Source organism: Octopus bimaculoides, chromosome 9 (genome assembly GCF_001194135.2).
Source record: "Octopus bimaculoides isolate UCB-OBI-ISO-001 chromosome 9, ASM119413v2, whole genome shotgun sequence".
NCBI classification, from domain to species: Eukaryota; Metazoa; Mollusca; class Cephalopoda; order Octopoda; family Octopodidae; genus Octopus; species Octopus bimaculoides.
This window is the reverse complement of record NC_068989.1, coordinates 89,282,873-89,309,759: the sequence shown is the minus strand read 5'-3', so window position 1 is coordinate 89,309,759 and position 26,887 is coordinate 89,282,873. Positions and strand designations below refer to the sequence as shown.

The 26,887-nt window shown below is 38.8% G+C and overlaps 2 protein-coding genes across 2 annotated transcripts in view; one reads left to right on the top strand and one right to left on the bottom strand.

Moving 5' to 3' along the window:
- Positions 1-13,241, bottom strand: part of LOC106882734 (ribosome biogenesis protein WDR12 homolog) — a 57,859-nt gene extending 44,618 nt beyond the window's left edge. The window contains exon 1 of the mRNA XM_052970944.1: positions 12,878-13,241. The gene's annotated coding sequence lies outside the window, so the exon portion shown is untranslated. The remainder of the gene's footprint in view (positions 1-12,877) is intronic.
- Positions 1,100-26,887, top strand: part of LOC106867894 (transmembrane ascorbate-dependent reductase CYB561) — a 26,541-nt gene continuing 753 nt past the window's right edge. The window contains exons 1-4 of the mRNA XM_014912961.2: positions 1,100-1,381; positions 21,355-21,574; positions 23,414-23,622; positions 25,408-25,562. Of these exons, the coding sequence (XP_014768447.1) occupies positions 21,358-21,574; positions 23,414-23,622; positions 25,408-25,562 (581 nt within the window). The 5' untranslated portion in view covers positions 1,100-1,381; positions 21,355-21,357. The remainder of the gene's footprint in view (positions 1,382-21,354; positions 21,575-23,413; positions 23,623-25,407; positions 25,563-26,887) is intronic.

The window sequence follows — 26,887 nt, the reverse complement described above, 5'->3', positions numbered from 1 at the left end:
TATGAACAATGAGGGAAAACAAGAGCTGCTACGAAGGTAGGGTTACTCGACCAACGTGTGAAAATTGACCGATTTCTCAGTTAATACAAAGAAACGATTATGCTCTCTTTTGCATTACTTTCAGAACAACCTACGTGTGTGTGTGTATGTGTGTGTGTGTGTGTGTGAGAGAGAGAGAGAGAGAGAGAGAGAGAGAGAGAGAGAGAGAGAGACTGTACATGCATGTATGTGTGTACATACACACTAAAACTGTGAAAAGGAAATCTGAACCTAAAATATTTTGTATCATGGAGACAGTTGATCGAAAGTAGGATTAAATTGCATGACAAGCTATTTCGGTTAATTTAATCGAATATCTCAATATAGACGATGGATCCATATTTTGGAACCAGTTTCAGTGCCCCGTTAGCTCTTTGCTTTATTCTTCAGCGCCCAACACTTTCTATGTCCGGTAAGTCCACCGTCATCAATTCATCGCAGGGAAAGTTCACCGTACGAATTCTTTGACATAATTTTTTAACTTCAATTTTTCTGAGTTTTGTTTTTTAATAAAATACTTTTCACTTATTAATGGTGAGATACTACGGATGTGCTTTCTCGGTAAACTTTCCTCGCAGTGAACTGATGGTGGTGAACTCTCCTGCGATGAACTGACGGCGGTGAACTTATTCGTAATCAACACTTTGACCACCAAATAAAACTTCGAATATAAGGGGCAGAGACATTGCAAGGTGTTTGCGATAAGGAGAGAGAGAAAGCGGAAGATGAAGAAATAGAGAAGGTTTAAGGGAGAAAGGGGGGGAGAGAGTGTGTGTGGTTGAAATGAAGGACCAAAGGATGACAGAAAGAAGGAAGAGAAATAGAAGAAGAAAAGCTTGTGTTTAGCGAGATAAGAAAAAAAGAAAACAATAGGAGAAAAAAAAATCCTTTCACCGAGGAGAGAATGAAAAGGAAATATCGAGGGTTGAAGTAACAGTAAGAGAGAGAGTAGGAGAGAAAAGAGACAGCGGTAGCCGAGAGTGGGAGGAGAAAGCGAGTGAGACAGTTGCAGAGGAAAAGGAAGAGACAGACAGAGAGGTAGCGTAGAAATAGATAGAATAAACAATGAATCTAAGAGAGAGAGAGAGAGAAGGGCACAATGTATGAGAACGAGAGAGAGTTAATGTAGGGGAGAAGATTGGGGAAGACGAAATCTGCTGTTTATAAGGAAAATCGTCGCCTGTCGTCGTTGCAGTTCGATTGAAGCTTTCGACACTGATCGAAGGTGACGAAAACATTGAACACCAACAAAAAAAGGCAGAAGAGTTCGAGGGTGAAAGAGTGTTACGAAGAATTGGAAAGGAAAGTGCGAAGTCAGAAATCAGAATCTACTGAAAGACGGGTAACTGAATATTTCTTATGGACCATTTTTTTGTTTTACAAGTTCGTGTGTTTTGTGTCGTTGTTTATGTAAGTTAGACCTCCCGGGAGAGCTCGATCAAAGCGCACATTAATATACCCTTACTTTCACATTACCTCACAGAACCATATGTACATATATTCCCTACACACAAACAGTAATATTCATATATATATATATATATTTATATATATATATAGACTTGCACATGTTTGTGTGTATAAAGGTTGAAAGCGAGATACAGTGAAAGATAGAGAATTAAGGGAGATCAGGAATTAAATAACTATATATAATAAATATTACCCGTTGCCATCAATCTATTGTATGATTTCGTGTGAGGACCCATGTTCATATGGGCCTATTTATATGTATGTGTGTGTCTCCTTAAAACTGGTTAGGGACACTAGCAAGTCTTTAGCTAGTGTATTATATAAACCAAGACAATCACCCTCTATGATTGATTGTTATTGTTTTAGTCCCTAGTCATCACTGATCCAGTAAACCAACGATCAGACGTTCTAACTGTAATCTCGTCTTTGTTTTATTTCATTTGTATTTTCAGGTCTAGTGTATGTAGCGACTACCAATAACCAATATGTTCCTACATTTTTTTAATACGACAGGTGGTATTTGAGGGTGATTTGACTGCTGTTTCTAATAGGCCAAGTGGCTGCATATATGAATCGCACATTGATTCGGCATCAAATGTGGCAAAGAAAGACCACACAGCTTTTAATTGCTGTTTAAGGCCCCGGTCGGTCTTGGTTTAGTAAACCATAGACGTTCCAGCTGTTAACACGCAGCTTTTGTTTTTTCTTCATACATAATTTATCTAGGACTACATCAACCAATGTATCCTTCCTTTCGTTATGTCTTTTTAATTGTAAGGCAGTAGGTTGTGATTTTAGGTAGATTTGGTGGTTATATCTCGTCATTCTCGATGGACCATAGTTTCATCTACGTTATGTACATACACAGTCTCCCTCCCTCTTCTATCTATCTTTCTCTCTCTCTCTCTCTTTCATTACTTCAGGCAGTAAAAAGATGATATTGCGGAGGCGGTTATAAATCGTAGAAAATCGATTACTTCGGGTGTTTTAGTTTCATTTTTTGGTTCTTTATTTCTTTTTCTCAACAATCACTTCATTTGTAAACTGAAATCTTCCTTCTGTTTGTTTTCATGTAGAGTTGGTAACATATTTTGAGTCTGGAAGAATTGTTTCACTGATTGTAGTCATAATGTGTGTGAATGTGGGATGTATCAATTAAATCACTCAAACCGTATATTCTCAGTAGGTTTGTGAGAATTTGAATAAACATGCTGGCATATGTGTTCGAATTACACAGGGAACTGTTTCCCGTCCATGTAGTAACAGTAGTGTTTTTTTGTTTGTCTTCATTCATTCATTTGTTCAAAGCTTCAGTCTTTTCATCATATACCAGTCTTGATTGTATGAAGAATGTGAGTTTGTGTGTGTATATATATGGTCGTGAGTAAATGTATGTGTGGAAATACATGTGTGTATGCCTATATCAGTGTGTATGTGTACGTATATGTATATTCAAGCTCTCAGAATATATTTTTTTAAATCTTATAAAATATATAAAAATCTTAATAGAAAATTTGTACACCACTTCAAACAATCTACTCACACACATATTGTCCAACTTTGTCCAACCCATGCCAGCATGGACAACGGACATTAAATGATGATGATTGTGTATGTGTGTGTATAGATATAGAATAGACGAAAGAAGTTGCATATAGAATTTTCTTCATGGAGAAATTAGAATCTAAAGAGGGGGTTATATTCCAATCAAACTTAAAGCACCATATTGTTTTTTTAACCTCAATTCCAACCTCATCAACATTTCCAAGCTTCCGCATTTTGGAGTTTTCCAGGTTCACTTAATTCGGAATACTTTCACACCTCTACCCACATTTTCTCTGCCAAATCACACTTTTCATAGACAATTTTTTTTTTACAGTTAAAAAATAATTGCCATTAAGACAAAACTTTAAAACTGTAAAAGGTGAAAAATATTGAACATTTTTCAAAAAGTTTGAAATATAGTGAAAAAAAAAAGGAAATTTTGTAATTTGAGAAAAAGTAATTATCGGTTACGACGATGAAGGTTCCCATTGATCCAATCAACAGTAAAGCCTTCTTGTGTAATTAACATGCAAGTGGCTGAGCGCTCCACAGACACTCGTACCCTTAAAGTAGTTCTCAGGGAGATTCAGCATAACACTGAATGTGACAAGGCTGGCCCTTTTGAATTACAGGTACAACTCATTTTTGCCAGCTGAGTTGAGTGGAGTAACGCGAAATAAAGTGTCTTGCTCAAGGACACAACACGTTGTCAGGAATCGAACTCACGGCCTAACAATTGTGAGCCAGATACACTAAGTACTAAACCGCCTGAAATGATATCAAAATACCAATGAAGAACTTGGGACAAGCTGCCAGGCAAACTGAAGGAGGGAATAATATTCCCAATCCATAAAGGAGGAAGCAGAGCAGATGCCAAAAAGTATAGGCCTATCTCTCTGACTTCACACATCAGCAAAGTCATGCAATGGATAGTCAGAGGGAAACTAATCACATTCCTTTAACCCTTTCGTTACTGTATTTATTTTGAGATGCTCTGTGTTTCTTTCAATTGATTTTAAATATAACAAAGAATTTAGTAAAATAACTTAGTTATCATTCAGCTGGTGTTAGGAACATAAATTGTGACTAAGGTTTCATGGAAGATTTTAATTCAAAACTTATGAAAAAAGACATTTGTACTACAGAGCCAGAGCTGGTTTCAGCCAGGTTGGTAATGAAAACAACTTGCTGAGGGATACCCAGCATGGTTTTCGACCAGGTAGGAGCTACCTGACCCTATCTGGACAAATGATTGGTATTGAGGTAGTTACTCAACAACTTGAATGTGGACATGATATGCCACAAACTGCGTGATCTCGGCATAGCTGGAAAACTTGGAGAGTGGTTACATGACTTTCTGAAAGACAGAGGTCAGGCAGTGGTAGCCAATGGAGCCACTTTAAAGAAAACACAAATAGTGAGTGGTGTTCTGCAGGGTACTGTCTTGGGACCACTGCTTTTCATAGTGGCCCTCTCATATATGCCCTCCACTGCCTGGATAGCCACTGTTGCTAGCGACACAGACGATATGAAAGTTTTGCAGAAAATACAAAACCCTAACGATGTACACCTGCAGCAGGAGTTGAATTCAATTTACAGATGGGCTGAGGACAATAATAGGGAGTTTAATGCTGGACAATTCCAAGCCCCGCACTACCAGAAGCCAAAAACCAAACGTAAAACTTACAGGCTACACTGGCCCACAGGGGATTACAATCCCAGAACCTAAATTAGTGCGGGACCTGGATATCGACATGAGTGATGATGCATCTTTCCAAGTGCACATTACCAAGATGGCAACAAAGTGCAGATGGCTGACTGGCTGGCTGGCTGGATCCTGTGAACCTTCAGAACCAGAGAAGGAAACCATAATGGTCCTCTGGAGGACATTCATCCTCAGCCGCCTGGACTACAGCTCCCAACTATGGTCACCCCACAATGTAAAATTAACAGCGGACCTTGAAGTAATCCAGCGAAGCTTCACAAAAAAGATCGTCTCATTGCAACAGCTCAGCTATTGGAAAAGGCTGAAACAGCTAAGACTCTACTCCTTGGAGCAAAGGTGGGAGAGGTATGCAGTAATATACGTCTGGAAGGAATTGTGCCAAATTTTGGCATTGAAAGTCACACAAATGCCAGAACAGGTCGCCATTGCACAGTGCCTAAGATCCCAGTAATGCTGTTGTTTCAGGACCAGTTGCTGCAACAGCCTGGGCTTCAGGGGCCCATAGTTTTTTAATGTTCTCCCAAAGAACCTGAGGGACATACACAACGAGGATGTGTTTTAAAATCAAAACAGGATCTCTTCCTGCTGAAGTCCCAGATGAACCTACCTTGCGGCAGGAGGCCTGAATGAGGGTAGCGACATCAAGCCCCCCTGTTCACCAAATGCCACATATTGGAGGAGGCTCTCAGTAATAACAGTGTAGCAAAATGGCAGTGCCCCGACATGGCCACAACTTTGAGCTGAAACTGATAAAACAATATGTGTCTATGTGTGTGTCTGTGTGTATATATATATGTCTCTATATATATATATATATATATATAAGTATATATGTATGTGTATATAGATGTGTGTATGTGTGTATATATATATATATATATATATATATATATATGCGGACGTTAAACGATGATGATGATGATGATGATATACATGTGTGTAGATATATGTGTATTTGTATGTGTGTATATATACGTGTGTATATATGTGTGTGTGTGTATATATATATGTATGTGTATATATATATATATATATACACACACACACACACATATACGTGTCGTCATCATCATCATCATTTAACATCTATTTTCCATGCTGGCATGGGTTGGACGGTTTGACTGGGGTCTGGAGAGCCAGAGGATGCACCAGGCTCCAATCTGATCTGGCAAAGATTCTACAGTTGGATGCCCTTCCTGATGCCAACCACTCCAAGAGTGTAGTGGGTGCTTTTTACGTGCCACCGTCCAACCCATGCCAGCATGGAGGAGTATATATGTATATATGTGTGTGTGTGTGTATGTATATATATATATATATATATATATATATATATATATATATATATATATATATATATATATATATATATATGTATATAATAATAATATTAGGGATAAAAATCCAAATTTACAGGTAACAACTCAATTAAATTCAGTCTTATGTATATATACGCATCTTACTTTGTTAAAATATTTTAGAAAAATTATATTAATGTGTCCTGCCTGTTGAAATTCCATATAAATATTTTTTGTGCAGCTGTATTTAAATTGATGTAATGACTGCATTGTGCAATTAAATGGAGCCACTTGAAACCGTTGTTCTGCATCACTACTTGATATCCTGTTCCTTATTTTGATTTTATTCACCTTACTTCAAGCTGTGCGGATAATACCGGACTGGCTTGGTGCTTCAACTTAAGTACTTAAGTCAACTGAATCTTAATTATTTCTTATGGGGCTTTTAGTTCACAGGTGATCCAACCAATTAGATACACTGAGTAAGTGCTGTAACGGATCACCAGGGCTCCAAGGTTATAGCCAAGACGGGAGTTATGGAACCATTGTAGATTTCCAATATAGCAGATATATAGGGCTCCAAGGTTATAGCTGAGACAGGAGTTATAGAACCATGGGTAAGTGCTGTAACGGATTACCAGGGCTCCAAGATTATAGCCGGGACGTATCTATATATATACTCTGTTGTGTCTGGGGAGAGTCATTCTCTTTTAGTGCCTTATAATTTAACACTCACCAGTAAAATTTCTACTTCTTTCTTTTTTTTTTTTTACTTGCCAGTGAGTGTGTTCAATTATAAGGCACTAAAAGACAGTGACTCTCCCCAGACACAACAGAATATGCTTCAACAACGCACGAACTTGCATAAAGAATCTTGCAAACCAAATCCCAAAACTCTTTCGCCCCAACTTTCTCTCACTCTTTCTTCCTGTTTCTTGAGTAAAGATGCGATGGACTGGCATCCCGTCCAGCTGGGGGAGAACACATACGCTATAGAAACCGGGCCCATAAGCCTGGCTAGGCTTTAAAAGGACACATAAATAAATAAATAAATAAGTACTGTCCATGACTACAATTTCACTTGGTCTGACGAGTCCTCTCAAGCAATTTCACTTGGCCTGACATGTTTTACACTGTTGTTTATATATGTTTGGCTTTTGGTTAGGTATGCTCTTTTACTCCTTTACTTGTTTCAGCCATCTGACTGTGGCCATGCTGGAGCACTGCCTTTAGTCAAGCAAAATGACCCCAGGACTTATTCTTTGTAAGCCTAGTACTTATTCTATCGGTCTCTTTTTGCCGGACTGCTAAGTTACGGGGACGTAAACACACCACCATCGGTTGTCAAGCAATGTTGGGGGGACAAACACAGACTCACAAACATATACATATACGTACATATATGTATATATGACAGGCTTCTTTCAGTTTCCATCTACCAAATCCACTCATAAGGCTTTGGTCAGCTCGAGGCTATAGTAGAAGACACTTGCTCAACATGCCACGCAGTAGGATTGAACCCAGAACCATGTGGTTAGTAAGCAAGCTACTTACCACACACGCAATTTTTTTATTATATTAGCAGGAAATTAAGGTAATGAGCTGGTGGAGTTGTTAGTTTATTGGCCAAAATGCTTAGCTGCATTTATTTCAGCTCTTTACATTCTGAGTTCAAATCTACGCAAAGTAGACTTTACCTTTTATCTTTTCGGGGATGATAAAACAAAATACTGGTCAAGCCCTTGAATTGATGTCATCATCTGTCCCTCTCCCCTTGAGATTGCTGGCATTGGGCCAAACTTTGAAAGAATTCTTTAGTAGGAAATTGTTTGTTATTAATGACTTTACCTAGTGGCGGTCAACCTTTTTTTTTTTTTTATCACTCTCCATTCAGGATTGAAATCAGTTCACTGAAACCTGTCGTGCCTCATCAGAAACTTGTCTCCAATTCTATGATATTGTCCACTGTCACAAGATACAATTATTGTTTACTGGAACGGTGGACTTTGATACAAATAAAGCTATAAATATTAGATTCAAAAACCCTTCCAATTGAAATAGTCAATGACCTCTTTTGTCTTTTTCCGTCTAAAGGATTTTTTTCTTTTAACCGATTATTTACATGTTATTATTTTTAGCTTTATTTGCTTCAAGATCCATTTCACAAACAAATTCTTTCATGTTCTCTAAGTTTATAAAAAATCTTAGGCATTGTTGCATGGTAAGAAGCTTGCTTCGCAACCACATAGTTCCAAGTTCAGTCCTACTGTGTGGCACCTTGGGTAAGTGTCTTCTACTATAGCCTCAGGCCAAATGAAGCCTTGTGAGTGGATTTGGTAGACAGAAACTTAAAAAAGCCTGTCATATATGATAAACTCTCCCATCATTAGACGACGTACGAGGGTTGGGCAGTTTCTTGCCGAACTACCACACAGATAATTTGTTTATAGGGATCAAATGGTTGTGTACACATAAGCTCACTCCCTCCATTAAATCAACATAACCTGTACAGGTGCACCATGTGCCACATGTGGGATGAGGAAATGATCGCAGAGCAATGTGATATAAAGTGCTTTCCTCAAGAAAGTCATGTGACAGTTTTGAGGCTCCCTTGTTTGTGCACATATAAACCTTGGTGGGATTTGAACTCAGAATATAGTGACTTTGAAGAAATATCACAAGGCATCTAACTATAACAAAAATAATCCTTTTCTTCTAAAGTCACAAGGCCTGAAATCTTGCAAGGAAGGGGATAGTTGGTTACAGTGATCCCCAATGCTTTTATTGGTGCCTATTCTTTGGGCCCCAAAAAGATGAAGACTAAAGGCTGTGCTCCAGCATGGCCACAGTCAAATGACTGAAACAGAGTAAAAGAGAGATTATGTAACAAAAACAAAAAGAAAATCTTCTGTCACTCTCCCCAACTAAGTCAAAACTCAAAGTCTCTAAAGCAGACATGGGCAACCCTTTATGAGAAGTGGACCACATAAGACATGGCTCACCAACAGGTGGGCCACACTGTTAAAAAAAAAAAATCAACTAAATTTTAACAAACATTATTTTCCATGTGAAATTAGGCATGCTGTTCAGAAAGTCCCACGGGCCACAGTTTGCCCATGCTTGCTCAAAAGGCAACCAGCTAAATCAGCTATTTGCTCTAAAATATTGCTTCTCAACTTTATCTATGTCAAGGACCCTGAGGAAATATTTGATTTATTTTTACAAAAGTAATAGAACAGTCAAAGATCCAAGAATTAATTTTCTCAATATTTAAAAAAAATTAAACTACAATAGTTCTGAGGAATAATCAAATTGAGTAGTTAATGGAGCATTTTTTTTTTTTCTTTTTTCTTTTCAAAGTTAATAATTTTATTCTGAAGAGTGGTTTTAATAAAGTTTATACTATTTCTCTTTGTTACATCCTTTGAAATGCAATCCTGCATTCCCAGGGAGAGCAGGCAATTTGGATTGGGGGCCTCTGCTCGAAAGATAAAGTGTAAAGCGAAATAGGGAAGATAGGGAAAAAGAGAAATGTTCATTGATAATCTTTTAAAAGGGAGCTGACATATGGTCGCTCAATCTGCTAAAAACAGCAGCTGAACTTCTCACAAATCACAATCTGCAGTTTTAATAAGAGTTACACTGAATGACATAGTCTCTTATATAACAAACCACGAGATCAAGTAATACCAGTATTAATGCTTCTTGCGTAGAACGACCAGAAGAGTTGTGGCTTCCATTAACAATAGTTGTGGTACCATATTACATAAACTTACAGGCATATACCCCCCCCCCCATACGCACACATACACGATACCAACACTGTGTTGTACGCACACATTCAGATACATTCATACATGTATAAACTCATATTAGCATCCCTCTTCTAACAAACATACACGCGTATAATACACACACACACACTCATGTACACACGTATAAACTCATATTAGCATCCCTCTTGTAACAAACATACACGCGTATAATACACACACACACACACACTCATGTACACACGTATAATTCGACAAACACATCTCCATCATGACGTTCATATACACACACCACGTTCAAGGACACATACACACCATTACATCGGCTCGCACATGACATACATACTCATAGACAGTCATACACTCACTAATTCAAATGTATACACACGGATACACAATCATAAACACACAACACAGGCGATATATATATATATTCAGTCTTACGTAGACAACCGCTCATGTAACATATGGTAGAGAAGTCATCATTCCAACCCAACCGACGCCTCTCTCTCTCCGCTACCTCTTTCTCCTCTTCCTCCTCCTCTTGCTGCTGTTTACATTTAAAGAGACCATATGCTCCGTTTATTAAAATTCGACCATTGTTTTCCTCGCTTCCATTCAACCGGCTGTTGTTTACGGTTTCATTATATTTATATTATATAAATCCGCCTTTTTTATTTCTCTTGTTTTCTTCGTTGATTGTTTTGTTATTGTGTTTCTCAGAGAGCCTGCGGAAGTCACAATCACAGCCGTTTTCCAGAGACCACAGAGATGATAGTAATACATTTCTTCCTGATACATTTGGTGGTTGTGATTGGGAAGAGACCGCAAGTGGAACCAAGCGAAGACTAGTTCAGTCCTTGCTGCCCCACTCAAACCCTGTGATTATGTTGATGATACGGAAATGGATTTAGTAGAATTTGCAAAATCTCCGAGTAGCTCCTTGTTTCTGCACGAGGCAAAGCATCTCTGATCTTTATTTCACTCAAATATGAATATATATATATTTTTATTAATATTTAACAAAAGCAACAAAGTGAATCAAGAGTCGAAAGTTTCGTGCATGGCACTTAACAAACTAATTTGATAAAACTCTCGCACCTCTGCTGCTTCTGCTAAATATTAATATATTTCCAGAGAGAGATTGGTATAGACAAAAGTAATGTTTATGTTAATTTTTTTTTTAATATCTGGCACAATATGGGTAATGATGGGGGCATTATCAGGGCTGGTGGATTCCGCACTTCGCGAATACGCGGTATGTGAGTCTTTCACAATTACATTATCGTAATTGTGGGACCAATTAAAAAAATACGCATTGTATATTTTGTGATTCGATGTAAATGTATATTATAAATATTATACCTAGTGAAAATAACATGTAGGTTTTGATAGTTACAAAGGTTTCTGCGACGTCATTGCTTTATACCTCATTCTCTTCTTTGACACGCGAGCTCAGATTAAGTCTACTGCCGGACAAGTACAATTCTATGCCTCCATTCACATTGAAGATGGATTATAGGAATATAACTCGGCTAAGATACACCTCGAAGGACGAAAGATAAAGAAGTGTAACCCCCATCTTTTGCAGTAGGCTGCAGTGTCTGATTCACATAAAAAAAAGCCAGCCTCTCGACCCCTACCATCTATAGTCTCCGTGCACTTGCAGCAAGATGATTAAAACCTTATCCAAAGCGGTGAATCTCTCTCTCCTTAACGGCAACTTGTATGATTTTCGTAAAGCTAGAACTACTGGGGACCTACTATTCTATATCACTCACCAGAGGATCACTCGCTTACGAAAAATTTCATGAAATCAGTGTAGTTACTTCTCTTTATTTTCAACAAGGCATTTGGCCATGTTTGACGCGTGAATATGTCTGCCTGTGTGAGCTCCATATGTCTCTTGTAACTTAGATTAATGGCTTCTGTTAGATTACACCATCGCGTCATGAGTCGACAGAGTTCGTTCGCACTCTCATACACATACACACACACACACACACACACACACACACACACACACACACACACACACACACACACACACACACACACAGCCTCTCTCGCTCTCTCGGCAACTCTACCAACTCTTGCGTACCTCAGAGCTCGGTTTTTCCCTTCAACGGCGACTTGCCATCACCTCCAACTATGCCAACTTCTACCTCCCCCATACAGTTAATACCACTCTTTACTCCTCCCTAACTTTCTACGCCCATGTATCATCCACATGCAACCTAGATACTTCATGCCTGGCCTGTTATGACACCAGGAAGTGAAACTCCATACACCTGCTCCAATATGGTCATGACAATCTTGTCTCTTTCAACAACAAAAAGACGCAATCACAGCAGACCACCCACCACCGCCTCCAAATATAGACAACAGGGAGCTAAAACCAGAAGCGTAGCTGGATGGGAACGATAGGGGCAATCCACCTGGAGCGATACTTTTATGGGGGATGGCACTTTTGGGTCTGTCGTATAAGTCTGTATTAGGGATTGGAAGAGCAGGAGTGGCGGCACACACACACTCTAGCTATGCCGCTAAACAGAAGCTCCCAATGTCATCACAAATGTAAAGGTCTCGCCATGAACGAGGATCTCTCCTGGTGAATATGCATCATCAACATGGCAGACTGCTTCCTCTTCAGAGCCAGAAAAGACTTCACTCTTCAATGGTCAATCTTCTCTGGCGAAACCCACGATATTTTATCGCTTACATGTCTGGAGGTGCATCTAAAGCAGCCGTTCTCAACCGAGGTCCACATGACCTTTGTAGGTCCATGTAAGATCTTGTTAATGTTTATGTGCAATAAATTGGTTATGCTTCTATAACACACAAAATATATTAATACAATTCTTAATATTATATAAATATAATGTGATTTTTTTTAAAACATCGAATGGCTAAGAGCGTCTACCTGAATAAAATAAGAAACAAAGAGGTCTACAGGTAAAAAAGAAAATGCTTGAAAAACAGATCTAAAGGAAGGCCACATGGCTGATTGGCTTGAATTCACTCACCAATTGCTTTGACTTCTGGCGCACAAACATGCTTTCTCCTTTTTTTGCTTTTTGCTTTTCTGTTGCCACTACGTGACCTCTGCTCCTGACAGCTGACTGGTCTGTCGGCGTTCATATCGTGTTCACCATTTTGCGAAAGCTCATCGTGCATTGGCGAAAGATGTACATAGCGACGAGAAATCGCCAATAAATGGGTACGTCGAACATAAAATATATATTGTGATATCTCACACGAATTGCACAGGTTTCTGTTTTCTTATCCATCTCGCCATTGTAAATACAGTGAGCCAATAGTTGGTCCACTGGAAACATGACCAACGACGCTATTTTGAGCAGAATAGCCGAGACCTACAACCAGCGACGCTATTGTGAACAAAATGACTTAAACTTATAAGCAACAACGCTATTGTTCATAAGATGGCCTAAAAAATAAATTCCCATTGAATTTATTAATATCACACGAACTTAATTGATTCCGTTGACTTCTATCTCTTTCATCTTTTATGTTTGATTGTGTGCGCGTGTTTGTGTCCGTGCTTTCGTATATGTATCAATATTTCCATGTATGTGTATGTTTCCGTGTCCGTGTACATTTGTGTATGTATCTGTGTGTATCTATGTGCGTGTGTGTGTGCCGGCGCGCGCGTCTATCAGCCATTGTTCTTCTGATCTCAGATTAAATATTTCCAAATATATATAAATATTAATATTTAATATAGATACACATACACACACTCATTTATGTATGCATATCTATGAAGGTAACTGCATGTAATTTCCTCATCTTTGCTGGGGACTTATTATTATTTCATATAGAATTATGACTCATACAGTATATTCCCCGTATACACACACACACACACACACACACACACACACACATATATATACGGTGAGTCAAATGACTGAAACAAGATATATATATATATCTTGTTTCAGTCATTAGACTGTGGCCATGCTGGGGCACCGGCTTGAAAAACTTTTAGTTGAATGAATCGACCCCAGTACTTTTTTTTTGCCTAGCCTGGTACTTATTTTATCGATATGTTTTGCTGAACTGCTAAGTTATAGAGACATAAACACACCAACACTGGTTGTCAAGCAGTACTAGGAGACAAACACTAAGACACACACAGATATATATATATATATATATATATATATATATATACACACACACACACACAACAGGCTTCTTTCAGTATCCGTCCAAATCCACTCACTTCTATAGCCTTGGCCTGTGGCTATAGAAGAAAGCACTTGCCCAAGGTGCCATGTAGTGGGACTGAACCTGGAACCATGTGGTTGGGATGCAAACTCTTAAACTGCAACTTATGTATGATGATGATACACATTGACAACCTTCACTTGTTGTTTAGATAAGAGTATATATATATACACACACACAAACAGCCTTAAATACATCCTTGACCAATTCATGCATGAAAAAATTGTTAAACAAACAGTTTATATATGTGGTTGTATGCAGTGTATTGCATTTTACATGGCACTCAGCCATAAAATAGCTGGGACGATAACCCTGAGATGGGCTGGCATCCCATCCAGAGATGTGTGTTGTAATTTCATACACTACAGCAACCAGATTAAGCTCCAGCCTTATGAGTCCCAGAGACCCTGACAGGCCTAACCTGAGTTCAAATCCTGCTAAAATCAAGTTTCTTTCATTTCCCCTCAGTGATGTCTATAAAATAGGTTTTAGTTTAAATACTAGGTTGATCTAATTGACTACATCACACCCAGCATTTGAAGTCTTGCACCCATGTGTCAGTGTGTGTATGTCTCTGTATGTGTGTAAGCACATGTGTGTGTGTATGTACATATATGAGTATGTGTGTTTGTGAGTATGTACGTGTGTATGCATGTGCATGTTTATGAGTATGTGTGCAGGCATGTACCTGTGTGTGTGTATGTATTAACAGCCATCCATCAAACCTGCAAATGGAGCAGGGTATACCGGTAGCATGTCTAAACTCTTGATTCAAAGATTATCAACTCTTTTGGCAAACCTTACACCTGGTTATTTCCGTCAGACATCCTGACATTGTCTTTCCTCTAACTCAAATGAGAGAAACCTCATTGATAAGCATGAAGACAAACCCATTAGCATCTAAACTGATCATATCCATGCCAAATATTCTACCTGTTTTAAGTTCAAAATGTCCAGATCCTTCTCATGCATATCCTACAATGTCATTCTAAAAATAGTGACATCATCGAAATCTCAAAGCTACAAGATAATACAGGATTAATTCCAAAGAGTAAGGTGCCGGCATGGCTGTGTGGTAAGAAGCTTGATTCTCAACCACATGGTTCTGGGTTCAGTCCCATTGTGTGGCACCTTCAGCAAGTGTTTTCTATAACCTTAGGCCAACCAAAGCCTTATGAGTGGATTTGGTCAATGGAAACTGTAAGAAGCCCATAGTGTGTGTGTATGTTCTTTGTGTCTGTCTTTGTCCTCTATCACTCTTTGACAATCAGTGATTGTGTGTTTATATCCCTGTAACTTAGCAGTTGGGCAAAAGACAGTGACAATAAATACCAGATTTGAAAAAAACCAGGGGGAGAAAAAACCGAAAAAACTGGGGTCAATTCATTTCACTAAAATTTCATCCAGGCAGTACTCCAGCATGGCCGCAGTCTAATGACTGATACAAGTGAAGCATAAAAAAAAGCAATACATTTAACAGATTAATTTGAATGCTAAAGAGTTATGCCTTGGCTAAATATTCTATTTCATTTTCTGTTACATTGTCAGGAACCACAGACACTTGCCATTCCATATACATATGGTGCATGTTGTTGTTGTTGTTGTTGTGTAGCACCAAGTCTGGCATAGGTAGTTTATCAGACAACTGTGTGCTCAACTGATCTATATCTTTGGCCATGCCATACCATCATATATTGGAGGATCATACAAGAGCTTTGACAGATGACACTTGGCAGATGGACTGTTTATTGATTTGGACAGCTGTGACTCTGACATATGTGTAGACATACATATATGCATGTATATACACATAGACACATGTGGTTGTGTATGTGTGTGTGTGTGTGTATATATATATGTATATATATAGATAGATAGATAGATAGATATACACATACTTAAACTTATGTATATATAAATATTGGTTTCAAATTTCAGCACAAGGCCAGCGATTTCGGGGGAAGTATCTTCTACCATAGCCTTGGGCTGACCAAAGCCTTATGAGTGGATTTGGTTGATGGAAACTGAAAGAAGCCCATTTTGTGTGCATGTGTGTGTGTTACTGTCTCTCTGCCTTGTAGACATATATATATATGCATATATATATACACATAGACACATGTGGCTGTTTTTGTGTGTCTGTGTGTGTGTGTATACATATATACATATAGATAGATAGATAGATGTACACATACTTAGACACGTGTATATATAAGTATTGGATTCAAATTTTGGCACAAGGCCAGCAATTTCAGCAGAAGGGGCTATGTCGATTTAACTAACCCCAATGCTCAACTGGCACTTATTTTATCAACCCCAAAAGGATGAAAGACAAAGTTGACCCTGGCTGCATTTGAACTTAGAACATAAAGGCGGGTGAAATGCCACTAAGCATTTTGCTAACAATTCTGCCAGTTTGCCGCCATATATGTACCTACTATAATAATACTCTTGTGTATTTCTCTGTCACAACATACGAATAAGGAAGGAAGGGGGGATGGCAAACTTAGTAGTGGGATGATGGAAGTTCTACGGTCAAAAAAAATCAAACAGCTTTTCAACTCTGCATGAGTATATGTGTGTGTGTATGTAAAAGGGAGTCATATGAATGTGTGTGTGTGTGTGTGCAATGGAAGTGGGATGGTGAACATTCAATGCTGAAAAGAAAAATCAAACAGCGTTTCAACTCTGTGTGAGTGTATGTGTGTGTGTGTTTGTACAAGGGAAGTAACTGAATGTTTGCGTGATTATTTTGTACCTTATTTATATATAAAATACTACAATTAACCCTCAGTTTTGATGGCATGGAGTCAGCTAGTATATAAATATTAACATATGCACATGTGTGTCTCATCATTGTTGTTTTAACGTCCTCTTTCTCATGCTTGTATGGGTCAGATGGAATTTGCTAAGGTGGATTTTTTTTACAGCCAGATGCCCTTCCTGTTCCCAACCCTCAACTGCTTCTAAGTTAAGGATAATTTTTCCCTATGTTCTGACATGTTCTTCCAGGAAGATTATAAATGAAGGATATTGGTTGAATGATGGTGACACTTGGTTTAGAACTATCTTGCAAAATCAAGACAGAGAGACAGCAACACACACACATGCACACAAAATGGGCTTCTTTCAGTTTTCATCTACAAAATCCACTCATAAGGCTTTGATCAGCCCAAGGCTATGATAGAAGACACTTGTCCAATGTACCATGTAGTGAGACTCAGCCCAAAACCCTGTGGCTGAGAAGGGAACTTCTTACCACACAGCCACATACAATATTACAAGCAAGGACAGGTTAGATAATTCAGATGTTTAACCCATATTTGCCCATAAAGAAATGAAGTCTTAATTTCACTGTATTTAGATTAAATGTTATGGTAAGCTTTCACAATCTGGAAGAGAAGGACAGCATGCAACTGTTAGCTACAGGTGTCGATTACCTACCGTATGCTCAGTCAAATGCTTCCCGGCGAGTTCATGTCCAAACAAGCAGGAGCAGGTTTTGCGTTACAAAAACGCAACCAGGGGTATATATGGGTTAACTCAGAAAGCAGCTATAAGAAATTGTATGAAGGCGATTTTCTCCTATAGAAACTGAGGTTTTGAACAAACAAAAAAATCCATAAGTTTTACTTTTGTCAAAGAGTATAAGTAATAATAAAAGTGGAGTTTATGGAATTACATTTATCCCACTGTAAATACTATAAGCTCAACTTCTCAATTATTATTATTATTAATATTATAGAATATTAGAGAGAGAAAGAAAGAAAGAGATGTGTGTGTGTATATATATATCATCATTTTCTTTATTAAATGATGATGATATATACACATGTCTCTTTCTCATATATATGTATGTGTGTGTGTATATATATATATATATACACACACACACACGCATATATGTATGGTATGTATACATACACACACAGACATGTAGAAAAGTGTGTCCATGCATATTCATGTCTTACATTACCATTTGATGTCCTCTCAAGTAAGATTGAATAAATAAAACAAGAATCCAATTTGTTCCACACACACACGTTCTGTCAACTTCTATGGCATTCCTTTACACATTCTTCAAGACATTCTTCAGCGTATTAAAATGATGTTCCCATTGGTAAAATTACCAAGTTTCCTCCAGTATTTCCTCTTGTCTAATGAAAAGAAGTTGGGTGGGGGGCAACAAAGACTTCATTCATCATTCTCTTGGCTAGTGTTGTTAGCATGGAAATGTGATTTGACATAATGGTGTGGTTATTATTGTAGCTGGTGTGGGATAGTGGTAGTGATGATTGTGGTTGCAATGGTATAATAGTGCAGTGGTGTGCTAGTTTCAGGTATTTGTAGAAATTGTGGTGCACTGGGAGTGTACTGATTGCAGTAACTGTAGTAGTGGCGTTTGCAGTAGTTGGGATGTAGTTTGTTGTTGTTGCTTTTTTTACTGTTTTCTCTATCCATCTACATTTTTATCTTTGTATGTGTGTGAGAGAGAGGATTCATTCAACTAAAAATTCTTTAAGGCAGTTCGCTATCATGGCCACAGTGTAATGAGTGAAACAAAGGAAAAAGAAATATGTATATGTGTCTGTCTGTCTGTTTGTCTTTCTCGCCCTCTCCTCTCTCTCTCTCTCTCCACACATTTTTATCTCTATGTCTCTTATGCTGCAGTATTCGAAGTAATTTAATTTGTGTGTGTGTGTGTGTGTGTGTGTGCGTATTCCTGGTGTCTATTTCATCGAAAATGGACAAGTTAGATGCAGCAGTAAGAACTGAAATCAAAGATGGTGAAGAATGATTCTGAGATTCTGGAAAAGGAAGAAGACAATCACACTGTTGATGAGGGTGGTGGGATGATGGTGGTTGGTTATAGGAAACATGACGCTAGTGACAGCAGTTAATATGATCATGGTGATGATGATGATGATGACAGTGGTATTGATGTGACTGAAAGATGTTGACAATGATGGCAATCGGAATGATGCTGACTGTGATTAATTATAAATGAAATGATAAAAGAAGAGGAAGAAGAAAGTGAATTCAAAAATGGAAATTAAACATGGCAGCTGTTGAAGAGAGAAAGAAAGACAAAGGAACAAGTAAAAAAAAGAAAAAAAGAAGGAAAAAATAAACCAGTTGTCTTTATTGTTCTCTGCAATTCTCTGTGACTCTGTGTGATTCTCTTGTCCAATATGTTGTTGCTGCTGTTTCTGGTGTTCTTTGAAATGAAGAGTCTTTGAGTGTTGAAAACAGCTGTTTACATCTGCCTTGCATTTATTTTGGTTCAATTATTTATTATTAGAGATGAAAACAATTGAAAATGAGCATGGCTGTGTGGTAAGAAGCTTGCTTCCCAACCACATGGTTCTGGGTTCAGTCCCACTGCATGGCACCTTTGGGCAAATGTCTTCTACTATAGCCTCAGGCTGACCAAGGCCTTGTGAATGGATTTGGTAGACAGAAACTGAAAGAAGCCCATCGTATATATATATATATATATATTAAGGCAGCGAGCTGGCAGAATAGTTAATGCAAAGGCAGTGAGCTGGCAGAAACGTCAGCACACCGGCGGGGAAATGCTTAGCGGTATTAAGTACCAGTGAAACACTGGGGTTAATGTAATCAACGAGTCCCCTCCCCCAAAAGTTTCAGGCCTTGTGCCTATAGTAGAAAGGATTAGTATTATTATTAAGGTGGTGAGCTGACAAAATTATTATTGTGCTGGACTGCATTTCATTCATCTTTATGCTTTAAGTTCAAATTCTGCCATGGTCGACTTCACCTATCATCCTTTTGGGTCAGACAAAATAAGTATCATTTGAACATCAATGTAATTGCCTAGTCCCTTCCCTTGAAAGTGCTGGCCTTGTGTCAAAATTTGAAACCAATGTTAAACAAACTGTTTGAAATCAAGGAATATTTGTTTTTTTTTTCTTTTGTGTGAGGAGTTTAGTGAAACAGGTGGGTGTAAAAGTGATAGGAGTAGGGTGGATGTAGAACTAATTGTATAGAACAGGTGTCTTAGCTAGCTGGTCCTGGTAGGCTGACATGTTAGCTAGTAGCTATAGTGTAACAGTATGGACTGATTAAAAGCTCAAGGCAAAAAGCTGGAAGTGTGTGTGTGTGTGTGTGTGTGTGTGTGTGTGAGTGTGTAGTGCATGAGATTGGTGTATGCACATGTGTGTGAGGATTATGTCTCTGTGTTTAAATATATATGTATGTGTGAGAGTGTATTTATGTGTGTGTGTATGTGTGTGGATATTTGTTTGTTTGTAAGTGTGTGTATGAGCGTATGTCTTTGCTGTAGTTGTTTGTGTGTGTGAAACAAAGAGTGATGGAGAGAGGAGAAAGAAAGATGGTGAACTTCAGTCATGTGAGAAAGAGGGGGAGAGAGGTAAGTAAGGGAGTGTGAGAAACAACAAAGTGTTTGATGTGAAATAAGTCAGTGTTGAATTAGCCAAACAGGCTGTGCCAAAATGTCCATTACCCGCCTCCCCCATATAGGGGATAGTTATTGAGCAATTTAACAAATAGAGAGAGAAAGACACACATACATACAATATGAAAGCTATAGAGAAGTGATGAATTGCTAGAAACTATGTTTCCGACACAGGTTCAAATCCCATTTGTACTGTTGTTTTGCTTTGCTTGTTTCTTCTAACGGTGAAGGCACGTGGCTTAGTGGTTAGGGCATTCAGCTCACAATCGTACAGTCATGAGTTCAATTCCAAGTGACGCGTTGTGTCTTTGAGCAAGACACTTTATTTCACATCGCTCCACTCAACTCAGCTGGCAAAAATGAGTTGTACCTGTAATTCAAAGGGCCAGCCTTGTCACACTCTGTATCACGCTGAATCTCCCTGAGAACTACATTTAGGGTACACATGTCTGTGGAGTACTCAACCACTTGCACGTTAATTTCACAAGCAGGCTGTTCCATTAATCATACCAACTGGATCCTTCATCATCCTAGCTCACAGAGTGCCATTTTTCCTTTTTCTAGTATTTATTCTAACTGTGATTTCTTGCCATAGACAAAAGTCTGGATAGTTGTTGGTTTCCCAGCCTTCAGAAGCACTAGCCAATGAGGGTGTCAAACATAAGGCCCATAAACCAGACCCAGCCTGTACCAATGTTCAGTTTGGTTCAGATCTTTTTCTCCCCCCACTTCATGTCGAATGAAGTAGAAGTTATTTATTTTAGAAAGATTTACCGAATTTAAGTGTTTCCTATTTTGTCTTTATTTCAGATAATGGATTCCTATGACGAAGGCGATAGTCCCAGCAACCTGAAGGGTTTCACGGTCACGGTGGTTTTCAGTCAATTACTGGGCCTGGTTTTGATAGTTTTGTTATCTTTCTGGCTTGGTCATTATCGTGGAGGTTTTGCCTGGGAGACAGATCTCAACCTACAATTCAACTACCATCCACTTTTCATGGTTATTGGTTTCATCTTGATTAATGCAGAAGGTAAGTTGATGTACATAACTTCCCATTTACTTCATTTTTATGTTTATTATGTAGTGTGTGTGTTTGTTGTTTGTGATGTTCACCTTAACCCTTTAGCATTTAGATTACTCTGTCAAATGCATTCACATTATTTTGAATTAATCATGCATTATCTCCTGGCTTTGAAATTTTGATGATGTAATTGTTTATTTTTAGAATAACATTGTAAGATAGGTGTGAGAGGCCATGTATACTATGTATGTATGTATATATATATATATATATATATATATAAACATTCCTCTCTCCTCGCTCCTTTCTGTAAAAGAGCATAGGCTTGAAATGTCAAAGACTTTCCAGCTTTCCTGAGTGTCAAACCAATACAGCTTACTTGTTGTTCCCTCACCTGTGTCTGTCTTTTGGTTTTAGTTTTTTATTTGTTCAATTTGAGTGTGTGTGTGTGTGTATAAATATATATTAGAACAAATGAAGGTGCAATAGTCAAGAACAGTTTCTCTTCCCATCGAGGATGGGTGTCCAGTGTATGCTGGTCACCCAACAGTGAAAACCACTTCATCTCAGGTTCATATGACATGCTATTAAAACTGTGGGATGTACAAAGATGAGTACAGAATGATTTAGATATTGTACACACACACACCAGTGTCGCATAAAAAGCTCATTTAAAAAGTACCTTTGAATCATCGGGTGACATGCTGTGCTTGGGGAGACCTATTGGGTCAAGTAAAATCAAAAATCAAATCACAATCAAAATGGAAATTGTAGTTGTGGCCGATGCCAGTGCTGCCTGACTGGCTCTTGTGCTGGTGGCACATAATAAGCACCATTCATGCGTGAGTCGTTGCCAGTGCCGCCTGACTGGCTTCCCATGCCGGTGGCAAATAAAAAGCACCATCCGAATGTGATCGATGCCGGCCCCCACCCCACTACACGTTCAGAGTGGTTGACGTTAGGAAGGGCATCCAGCTGTAGAAACATTGCCAGATCAGATTGGAGCCTGGTGCAGTGACTTTCATGAAATCATTTTACCTGAAAACTGTTCTTCATTTGACCAAAACCTCACAAGTCAGAGAGCAACAGAAGATCCAATCTGTTGAGTGAATGGGAAACCACTTACCAACTGAATTCTCTGCTTGTTTTTGTCATTGCTATGGTGAATGTGAATTGTTTTCAGATTCTTGGTCAGTCTCTTCCTCCTAATGGTTTCTCTCAACTTTTTGAGTTTTTCAATGTAATGCTCACGGCTCATCATCATCATCGTTTAACGTCCGCTTTCCATGGGTTGGATGGCTTGACTGAGGACTGGTGAGCCAGAGGCTGTAGCAGGCTCAGTCTGATCTGGCAGAGTTTCTACAGCTGGATGCCCTTCCTAATACCAACCACTCTGAGAGTGTAACGGGTGCTTTTACATGACACTGGCACGAGGGCCAGTTAGGCGGTTCTGGCAACGACCACGCTCAAAAGGTGTTTTTCACATGATAACTGCACGGGAGCCAGTCTGGCAGCACTAGCAATGACCACACTTGAATGTTGTTTTTCACGTTCCACCAGCCCATGTGCCGGTAGGGCGACTCTGGCAACGATCACGTTCATTACAGAAAATCAAGGAGAATGATGCTCTTGTCACCCCTGCCAAACACTCACCATTATTTTCTCCGCTGACCATTGGCTCTTGAAATTCTTGTGTCTTAGAGCAGAGATATGATACCATTCCATGGAATGAGCCCCATTTCCTCCCCTGAAATTAATAAAATACATCTTCATTTGCTTCTAATGTTTGTATTATGCAAATATTTTTCTCTCAGTCTAACTATTGAACTTTTTTCTCCTTCTTTTCAGCTCTTTTGTCCTTCAGAGTGTTTCGGAATCAGCAGAAATACTGTATCAAGGTGTTGCATTGTTGCATGCAAGTATCATCTCTAGTTTTTGCCATTGTTGGCATCAAAGCAGTGTTTGACACTCACAACCTGGCTTCGACCCCAATTCCTAACATGTATACTTTGCATTCCTGGCTCGGCTTAACTACCGTCCTTTTGTTTTCATTGCAGGTTTGTTAATAATTCTAATTTCCCCCTTTTTTTCTTCTGTTGGCGGTTAAGAAGCCCCTTTTGCAATCCTGTTGTTTTGGGTTCAGTCCCACTGCTCCACATCTTGACCAAGTGTCTTTTACTGTATCCGCAAGCCAACCGATGGCTGACTGTTTTGATAGAGGGAAACTGTGTGGAAGCCCAGGCCTTTGGCAATATGCCGTGCTTGAGAAGATGACCATCAAGCCAAGTCAAATTGTAGTCATGGCAGATACTGGTGTCATGCAAATGGCGCCCATGCCAGTGGCACATAAAAGCACACCTTACAATCTGTAGAAACCATGCCAACTCAGACTGGAGTCTGGTGCAGCTCCTCAGCTTACCAGCACTGGTCAAACCGTCCAACCCATGCCAGCATGGACATCAGACATTAAATGATGATGATGATGATATGTATTTATATATATATATATGTGTGTTGTGTGTGTGTGTGTATGTGTTTGTTCCTCACCCCTCCATCACACGACAACTGACATGGTTTGTTTATGTCCCTTTAACATGAATTCAGCAAAAGAGACCAATAGATTAAATGCCAATCTTATGAATAAGTATGGTGGGAGGGTTGTCTAGCTCATCAAGGCTGTGCTCAAGCATGGCCGCAGTCCAATGAGTGAAGTACATAAAAGATGTGTTAAGTGTTTTGTTTCACTGAAACATGCTATTTACTGTTTTTCCCTCTTTTTTTTCTGTTCTCAAGCATGGACTCTGCCCTGTCAATCTTCTCCCCCTCCACACACAAACACACACACACACTTTTCATCCCCAACTTGTAAAAAACACCCAGTCCACACTCTGTAAAGTGGTTGGCATTAGGAAAGGCATCTAGCTGTAGAAACCATTCCAACACAGGCAATGAAACCCAGTACAGCTCCTGATATTGCCAGGTCCTGTCAAACCATCCAACCTATGCCAGCATGGAAAACAGATATTAAATGATAATGATATCATAATGTTGCCTAACAAATCTCTAGACATGTTTTATATGTTCATTATAACAATTCTTTCTAATCTTTGGCATGAAGCCATCAATTTTGAAGGGAGGGGCCAAGTTGGTTATCAATTCCTGTATTTGACTGGTACTTTATTAAGAAGTGAAGGTTGCATACAACAGCAGTGCCACCTGGTCTTGTTATATTGTACTTTCGATGTCATGGCATCTGGTGTTACAGTCTTCCACTACATAGTTTCTTTGTGACAGCAATGACGTCAGCTGTTGCATCGCAGTACATAATAAGTGACTGGATGTGCCACCATACTGCCAGCACGGGGTGCACCATGCCAACAAGTATCAAACATGTGGCATCCATGATGAGATCTGTCTCTTACTTATGCAAAATTCCCCACTGCATGACAGAATGCAACACATCTTCTTACATAACACAACAGTGTTGTGCAATACAACACAGTCCTGTACAATACAAGAATGCACAATGATGCATAAAACAACACTCCTATGACATTGCACTTTATAATACAATGCTGCTCATTATAGCACTGCACAATACTGCACATTAAACCTTGCCTTGCACATAACAGCATTGCAAATTACAATACACAACACTGCATTGCACAATGCAATGCTGCATTGCACAATGCAATGCTGCATTGCTCAGCAATACACATTACAATCAAACATTGCACATTCCCTACCCAATACTGCACATTGCAATCCAATGCTGCCCAACACCACATTGTTTACTTTACAACTCTTGATATTTTAATGAAAATTTTCTCATCTCATTGCAGGTCGTTGTTGCATTTGTTAGTTTCATGTGGCCTGGTATCAGCTATAATTTGCGAGAACAGTTGATGCCCTTCCATACTTTCTTTGGAAAGGCCATCCTGGTAATGGCAGCGATTTCATGCTTGACTGGCATGACTGAGAAGGCATTTTTCGCTTTGTAAGTATGCATTAGATTTGTGGAGAATTTTAGCTGTTATAATTCTGTGTGTAATGTTTGTGTGTGTGTGTATGCACAGACATGGCTGTGTGGTAAAAGGTTTGCTTCCCAACAACATGTTTCCAGGTTCAGTCCCACTGTGTGGTCCCTTGAGCAAGTGCCTTCTACTATAGTGTGCATATCTATATATATATATGTGTGTGTGTGTGTGTGTGTGAATGTGTGCGTATCTGTATATATATGCACATATATGTATATGAATATATGTGTTTCTATATATATGTGAATATATGTGTGTATGTCTATGTATATATATATATATGAATATACCTATGTCTGTGTGTACATATGTGTATATATATATATATATATATATATATATGAGTGGGGGATGTATATGCATATAACTGTGTGTAAATGTATAGATGTATATAGCATGGAAAGCGGACGTTAAACGATGATGATGATGATGAGTGGGTGTATGTATATGCATATAACTGTCTGTGTGTTTAAATATATAGATGTATATATAAATATGTATACATATATATATATAGAGTACAGTGAACTTGGCATGTAAGAAGCACACTCTGCTAAGTGGTGGGCATTAGGAAGGGTATCCAGCTGTAGAAACCATGCCACAACAGACAACTGGAGTCTGAACAATTCCCTGCTAGCCAGTATGGAAAGGGGACATTAAACGATGATGATGATGATGATAGACATAGCATTAGAAAGAGCATCCAGCCATGGAAACCATGCCAAAGCAGATTCTAGAGCTTGGCACTGTCTCCTGAATTGCCATCTCCTATCAAACTGTACAACCCATGCCAGCATGGAAAACAGGCTTTAACCCTTTCGACACCAACCTGGCTGAAACCACCTCTGGCTGTGTACTAAAAATGTCTTGTTTTCATAAGTTTTGAATTAGAATCTTCCACTAAACCTTTGTCACAATTTATGTTCCTAACACTAGCTGAATGATAACTAAGTTATTTTACTAAATTCTTTGTTATATTTAATGTAATTGAAAGAAACACAGAGCATCTCAACAAAAATACAGTAACAAAGAGTTAAATGCTGATGATATATACATACATTATATATATATAGGTGCAAGAGTGGCTGTGTGGTAAGAAGCTTGCTTCCCAATCACATGGTTCCGGGTTCAGTCCTACTGCGTGGCACATTGGGCAAGTGTCTTCTCTTATATAGCCTCGGGCCAACCAAAGCTTTATGAGTGGATTTGGTAGATGGAAATTGAAAGAAGCCCATCATATATATATGTATGCATGTATTTGTGTGTCTATGTTTGTTCCCTCCAC